The sequence below is a fragment of the Athene cunicularia genome (genome assembly GCF_003259725.1).
Source record: "Athene cunicularia isolate RWA chromosome 8 unlocalized genomic scaffold, athCun1 chr8_part1, whole genome shotgun sequence".
In the NCBI taxonomy this organism is placed as follows: domain Eukaryota; kingdom Metazoa; phylum Chordata; class Aves; order Strigiformes; family Strigidae; genus Athene; species Athene cunicularia.
In genome coordinates this window covers 12666782-12674886 of record NW_020799109.1, presented here as the reverse complement: position 1 = coordinate 12674886, position 8105 = coordinate 12666782, and the positions used below count along the sequence as shown (strand labels likewise).

Below are 8105 nucleotides of genomic sequence, written 5' to 3'. Positions count from 1 at the left end.
GGAAGCACCAAAATGTTTGAGAGACTGCAGGGAAGCAGACCTTAGAAGTATCATATTTCACGAGGGGGGGGAAAGATGTATTTAGCAGGCTGTCGTTGAGCGGTATTTCGCAGGAGCGCAGTGGTATCTCGCTTTATCTCAAAGGTAAGTTTTATATTGGGGGGGAGTGTTATATCGGGGGGAGGCATTTTGTGCAGACAGGGGTAAACCATATTTCCAGGGGGCAGAGTTTTATAATGGGGGGGGAGGATGGAGTATGGGAAGGGGAATATTATTGGGGGTAGTATTACATCAGTCTGTGAAGTGGGGAGTACTGGGTAAGTATTGTTTTGCAGGGCGAGAGCAACATTTCACATGGGGGGAGAGTCATTTCGCGTGAGGGAGCAAGCCTTACTTCAGCAGGGGACAGAGAGCATTATTGGGGGGAGGGGGGGAAGCCTAAAACATCTGGATGGCACATGCTTCATTGCTTAAAGATGAACTGCAAAACTAAAACCTTTTCCCCGTTACTGCTTTATCACACAACTACTTAGATGTAAGACTCTGAGACAGCTCCTAATTTCATGCTGGTTTTGTGGTTTTAATTTTTACACCTCTAATGAATTCAGACAGGAAACTCCAGTTTTAAATCAACTGAAGTGTGCTTACACTGGAGATTGTTTTGGTTTAGCTACATGGGCATCAAAATCAAATTCATTCAATTAAAGCAAGTCCTCTTGTAGGACTAGACTGTTGTCTCCTGCTTGGGTGGGGGCTATTATATTTAAAGTATAATTAGTTTAAGATCATTGCAAGAATGAAAAGTGGTTTTATACTTAGAATTTAATTTTCCTTACATTTTCAGTAAGTCAACATAATAAAAAACACATTACAAAATTCCATGTACTACACTCCATAAAATCTTACACAGTAGTTAAGCACCACGGTACAGCAAATCCTAGCCCTGAACATTGCTGGATTCATTAATTCATCTTCATTCACTTTGGAGCAATTGATAGGTAAACAATGTAGAGCAACAAAAAAAATGTCTTTTAGTTAGAAACAGAATCATTTTAAGAAATTTATTTAAAATAGAAATATCCAGTGTAGAAGGAGCGTCAGAAAGAATTAACTATGGAGTTTTGCTAGGCAAGGGGGAGGAGGAGGGGAAAAAAATCAGTCATAGCAAATAAGAATGGAGTGATCCAGCAAGAAACCTGTTTAGTGCCTCAGTAATCCTGATTCTTTTCTGTAACTCCTTGTTGCATCTGCCTGTTACTTTCCAACTCATCGGTGCATACCTCATAAGGGGCACCTTTGCATATTTGCACCTTCCATCCCTAGAGATAGAACCACATGCTCCTAGGAATGACTCCAGTTACAGCAGAAATACCACAGCCCACAAAACTGTTGATCATCGGGTTAAGGCAGGCCTAGAAGAGAGTTTGCCTTACAGTGAACCTGCAGCAAATATAGATGTTGCTGTGAAATGACCCATCAGACGGGCATCTTCCCAGGAAGGGGGAGGTCACCTTTGTTCCTTTCCATAGGATCTCTCCATCTCTTGTCAGGTCAGAGGAAATAGCAGAGCATGAGAATCAAACAGGATCCAGGTACAATCCTCAGCACAGGAAAATGGATGGATGCCATGCATAAACATTGCTGCAGTCAATTTAATAGTCAAAGCAGTATGTGAATTATCTTGGACCTGATTCAAGCAGGATATAGGGGTCAGCTCTATGGCAGACCTTGCATCCTGCAAATCACTAGCAGCAAATGGAATTATGGTGAGACACAAAGCCTACCCTGCAAAACAGAGCATAACTGAAACAAGGAATGTGCTTCTGATCACGTAGAAACTTGGGACAAAATAGCTACAATCTCCATCATGTAGGTAGGGGTTAAAAAAAAAAATATCTAATTAATAACTAAGTATCCAAAATGACAAACACCCAAACACCATGACCAGATCCTTTTAGACCTTCTGCCTCTCCCCTCTGAACAGCTACTTGCCAGGGTGGAAAATTTGATATAATGAGATCAGCTTCGCTATTTTAGTCTCAAAAGTGCAGATGGAGCATATGCCTGCAGATAGTAATGTTATCTCTATTACTGCAGTGTCTGAGGACCCCAATCAGATGCAGGCCGTTGAAAATTCATGCCAAAACCAGTTTACAATGTGAACTAAAGGGAAAATACAACCTGTGGATTTAATTAAACCAGCTGAGATAACCCCAGAGAGGGAACATGCAAAACAATCATAGGTGAACTCCTAGGTATGGTCAATTTAGACAGCATCCTACAGAAAACTGTTACAGGCGTGTGCTGAAGAGTTTTGTTTGGTTGAAACCTGTAAGTTACACTTTGCAAAACAGTTATTTTGATCTACTTAGAAGAAAAATATTAAAGAAGCCACAAATTTTAATTGGCCACCCGATTATTGTGCAAGAAGAACTCAGAATCAGTTGTGGTAATAAGAACATTGCTTCACATTATACAAATACTATTAGATCACATTAATTTCACTAAAGGTTTCAACTCCCTTGTGATCGCTGCTGGTAGAAGATCATGTCCATCTTATAGGCCCATGAAATCTCTTTTGGTCACTGCATTGTAAATACACAGCACACAAAACAGAAGGAAACCTATCTAGATTTCACATTTAGTCGTCACTGTATGGGCTCATCACACATGGACATTTTTTATTAAATTCTAACACATTAAGCCTACACAGTTAAAATTGTACATAACGACAACATAATCCACCTCCACCATCTTCTTCAAAACGTCCACTAAAAGGAGTTCATAAAAAGGGGAAGACATAACCCCATACAAAGTGCAGCATGTGTGAAGTAAGTTATCGGTTCTATTTCCTTTAAAATATCATGATCCATTCCTCCGTGGGGGATACCAACATTTTAGAGAATATCATTATCATTCATAGTGTATTTTGTTGTAAGACGATAGGTACACTGAAGTATCATTTTGCAGTTATATGAAAACTAGCGTTTCTTTGAAGTAATGTATCGAGTAACATGTCATCATTTAAAGGGTTAGTGGTTGACAGAGTGTAAGTTAGAATGTACAACATCTTTAGGGATAATAGTGACTACATAAATAGTAATCACTGTTAATCTAGTAATCAGCAAGGTGGCACGTAGCTACCATAGTAACAAGCATAAAATAAACTGCTTCCAAGAAATGCCTACACTTCACTCAGATACTCTGCCCTGATTTTTAATGACATGATGGAAAACTAAAAACGATTCCTGCATCTTAGAACTCGCCTCTTTCCCTGCGTTTCCTTAACAGAAGAATTTGCAGAAGAGAGTTTCACTGGTTTTAAAAAGAATGTCCCACTACTGATTGGGAGACAAAGTTTCTGGAGCCGTGATCAGCAACAGCCCTACCAGTGCACGACAAACACCACAGAAATGGCACGTACCCTAGGAAGAATCACCTTCGCAAATATTTCTACAAGGGCTAGTATTGCAGTAGTCATAGTAAAGGGAGATCTTAGTATCTAAAGATTATACACTTTTTTTAATATGACCTTAACCATTTTAAGTAACTCCAATTAATTATTAACAACCACCTCGGTTCTTTGCATTTTACAGATATCTCTATCCAATGTCATTTATATTAATATCTCACCCATACAGAACTCAAACATTCCACAAGTGTCAGTACTGGGGGGGGGTGGGGAGGAATTTAAAAATCTAGGAACAGAGGCAGGGCCAGCCAGAAGGCAGAGCCAAAGAGGCACTCTGGGCTGAAGTGGCAAGGATGCACAGTGATTCTGGCTTCCCACCAACACCGTGACACCACCTAGTTAATATCTATACCTATAGCACAGATGTGTGTGTGTGTGTGTGTGTGTGTGTGTGTGTGTCTCCACACAGGCTACTGACTAAATAAAGAAGACAGTCATGACAAACCTAAGAGAAGGAAGAAGGGTGTAACTAACAGGTTTGTATTTTCAGTAAAGAATTAGGCTGGCATCACAACAAAATATGCATATTATTCTGAATTTCCTTGTTATGGTAAAAGCTTGAGTACCTGTAGACATTGCATTAAAAACTTATACACAGTTAAGTATCTTGATCTAGATATTTAAATTACTCCTGTGGGATGTCTGTCCAGCCTGCCTTATGGCAAAGCTAATCTTTACATATCTATTTCACTTTTTATCCTTGCACCTGCCTGTATTAACAAGATTAAGAACTAAGCTGGCAGAAGGCTGCCTGTCAAGGAATACCAATTTATCTATTGATTTAATCATCAGAATTACAACCAAATGGAACCCAAGGCCTGGGCAAAGGGAAGGTGTTTATTGTGTTATGATTCAAACTCTAAAAGAAAGGCCCTGCAGAAGTCATCCTTGTGGCAGGCTGTGTCACCAGACTGTGCAGAGGGAACAACTGGGAAGGGGAAAGAGACACTGGAGTTTTATTGTAAAAGGATATTCTTATTTAACTGTTAGGGACAGTTTTGCATGTGATCTCTCGACACAGTTTAAAATAAAATAAAAAAAAAAATCCATCTTCTGGCTCACTTGCAGATCCAAGCAAAATTATTCAGGGCGTGTTTAAAAAAGGAGTACACATGCTTATCATTGTGAAGCCAGGTACCTTTCACGAAGCTCGTATATCCCTTATCCTAAGTCACAACTTAACTCTCAATTGCGTCAGTGCTGTCTGCCTAAAGGAGTTTGTACCACCTATCTCCAAGCAGAACTTGTTAGTTCAGGGAAGTTTCTGCACTTGGGGCAGACTTTGCCATATTTATTAATATAAGCTGCAACAACCTACATGCTCACAAAAGAAATTCAAAAAACATCCATAAACCACAGACCCACTAGTAGAGAATGAATTGAAAGGGAAAAACAATGCAGCAAAATAAGTCGCTTTTGAAGTTGAACACCCAAAAAAAGCGATAAGAATTAGCTCCAAGGAGACACAGGAACGTTTCTTATTTGGGGACTGTTTTGAAGCTTTGCTGATATGCTGAAGGCAACTGCTATGAGAGGCCATCCCAAAGTTTGAGATAATCAACCCTTTGTTAGAAGATCAGGCTGAAAATACCAAAGCATTCACAGATCAGTTTTATTTACTAAAAGGAACAGAGCACAAATGTCTTCAAAATATACACAGAAAGGAGCAAGGCAGATAGCAAATGAACCTGAAACAAACCACTTTCAAACCAGGCACAGGCGAGTGACTGCCTGCATGTGACAACACTGTAAGGAAACAAACGCTGTTTGTTCTCCACTGACCGCACTTCCGCCTCCTCCCCTTTCATTCAATACTTAGTGCTAGTGATGCTCCCTCCATCTCCACGACATGCTTGTTGCAAAGACTTTTATCTTGGTGAGGAAAGCAGGTTGAAGAAGGCATACGATCACACGGTAAGTTTACGTTTATATTTGCTGGCGTCAAGGGGAAAATCCCTCCATCAAATATGTCACTTAATTAGTAAGTGCGATTCGATACTAAGTATAATTGTGTAGAGCATGTGGATTTGGGGTAAATTCAGCAGAGGAGTGTGTGCTTAAGGAGCAACTGGGACAGCTGTGTACATCTGCAACCTTTGCTTTAAAAGCAGTAAATGCTGCACAGTCAGGAAAAAAAAAAAATAACTTCCCCCGTTTTGTCCTTTGTACTGGAAGTCTGTTGCCCGAATGCTATTGCTCCTGAAGGAATTCAGCTCAAAGTCAGCTGAAACAAACCAGAGCCCCTCACCCCCTCCTATTATTCGGTACACAGTTCCCGCTAGCTCGCAGTTCTGACAATGCAGGGAAAGAGGAAAAGAATGGCAGAGGGAAGCAGAGCACAGCTATACGTTGCAGAATCTCTCCATATTCATTTGCCAGACAAAGCCAGTATTCAAAAAGACAACGAAGATGCAATAGGACCACACCGAATCCATGCCTCTGAACAGCGAGGGGCTCTCTAACAATGCATTCAAGCAACAGATAGAGATTTACCTTCAAAATGCAGGCCATGTTCTTTCTCTATCCTTCCTACCACACAGCAGCAGGATTCTACTTTGTGAGCAGCAGTTCCAGTGTCAGGCAAAAGGCTGGTAGAGCTGCAGAACTGCTAGAGCCTACATTCCTGTAGATCCAAATAAGGGTACCACGCATCCAGGATCCGTTAGTCATATTAGTCTTTTTATGCCCCGTTTGTTCCACCCATCAGCTCCTGCCACTGGCTGGGAGCCAGCCCGGTACCTCCCCTCTGTCACATGACCCAGTTTGATTCATGGCTCCAGTATGTTTTTTTGTAAGCTCCAGGACGCTCTCACACAATACGATACGTACGAGTGGCAATCTATACCTTGCAGATGTTTTGCAATGGTTGGAAATCAAGCTGCGCGTTTATAATTAATCTCTGTGCAACTCTCTAAATGTTCTCAGGAGACCATTGCTGCCAGTTGGTCAGAAAAGTCCAAACTCTATTATTTAGGCTCTAAAAATCCTTACACTGCTTGTTAGTGTGACATATCAGTTCATGTTCAACCCTTTTCATTGTGCAGCAGGCTTCCCTTTGTCTGAAGGCTGCAACTGCTTCCCTATGAGAGATAACCATTCTCAGCAGCCAACGCAAATATCCCACCGGAGGTGCCTGAGTCGTGCTGCACATGCCTTTTTCTGTAAAGGACTGACATACATCACAGGGAGTGGAGAGTGTGGGTTGGTTTGGCGGTTTTTTTATTTGTGCAACTCTGATAAAGGCTCTCTGAACTTTCTTTGGACTTTCCTACACTGCAGTGGGATTAACTGCAGGTTAATACATTCAGCTGCTGAAGAAATCTTTCACTTTACATCACCTCATCAAATTCAGATTCTTCTCTTACATATCATACTCTATATATTATAATGGTTTCATTTAATATCTGTCGCTTCTGCAGTATCTTTCTCCCCATTACACTTTCCCAGTACTTCTTATTACTACATCTTGGAACCCTTTGCATTTTCTGTACTTGGCACCTTCCCTATATTCCTTGTGTGCTACATTGCTTCATTCCTGCTGCTTTAATACACACCAAAGCTCTCCCTCTTCCTTAATAAATTCCTTGTATTGGATGTCTTCATCCTCTTTGCAGCGACTCAGGGTACCTGGTAACATGCAGCCAATACACTCTAGTTAATGTTCTGAAACTGCTTACTGCGGAGCTGTGGAATCCAGAAGGGGTTAGTACTGTGCTGCACATGTAATAGCCAATACCATTCCTGGCCTGGCAAGCCTCTCCTATCCAGGTACAATAACTCAAGAAAATAAGTAGGTTGAAACTAAAGGAATTAGCTGTCCTCATTTCTATGCAGGGGCAAATCATCCCCAGGAGCAGAACAGAAAGGGAGTGGGAAGGCTTTCTCCAGCTCACACTCCTTGGCTGCCTTCCTGTACACTCCCAAAGATGATGCCAATGAGCACTATAGTTGTACATAGGTCCTGCAAAAGCCTCAGCACCTCTCACCACTGGAAATCACCTCTTTGCTCAACTACAGCCACAAGCCAAAGCTATTGAGCTGAAAACTGTAGTGTTGTTGGGGAGACTAATGAAAAAAACTTAGTGAAGTTTTTAACTATGAATTATCTAACATAAGGAAATACCTAAACAACAGGTCAGTGGAAGAAGCTTGTGGGGGCAGGACCTATGGTCTTTTTTTGTTAGAAGCTATGACCAATCAGTGTTACATCATTCTGGACTGCAGTTTATGCCTCTCTAAAGACCAGTTATTCATAAGGAGTTATGTAACAAAGCTCTGGTTTTTAATAAGATACACAAATTTTTTTCCAATTTAAAAAAAAAAAAAAAAAAAGTGTCTTTCTCTCTCCAACAGTCAAGCATCTATTTTTTCTGGGACTGAAACCCTTCCATCTGTGTGGTGGGCATAAGAAAATTTTCCAATTAAGACAAATGAAAAATATTCCATCCCCTTCCCACCCCTCACCTTTACTCTGTAAAGAACAAAAGGAATGAGGCTTGGAGAGAAACTGTCATGAAAAGGTCAACCATTTCAATACACCCAAAGCACTGAGGAATTTACAGTGAATTATATTGCTTAAGGAAGGGCAGAGATGGGGGTAGGCGTCTTGTTTTAAGCATTTCTCTTAGATTCT

The 8105-nt window shown here is 40.8% G+C and overlaps 1 protein-coding gene across 1 annotated transcript in view; it reads right to left on the bottom strand.

Annotated features, from left to right (window-relative positions):
- ST6GALNAC3 (ST6 N-acetylgalactosaminide alpha-2,6-sialyltransferase 3) overlaps positions 1-6162 on the bottom strand; it is a 220453-nt gene extending 214291 nt beyond the window's left edge. The window contains exon 1 of the mRNA XM_026854445.1: positions 5966-6162. Within this exon, the coding sequence (XP_026710246.1) occupies positions 5966-5983 (18 nt within the window). The 5' untranslated portion in view covers positions 5984-6162. The remainder of the gene's footprint in view (positions 1-5965) is intronic.
- Between the last annotated feature and the right edge of the window lie 1943 nt (positions 6163-8105).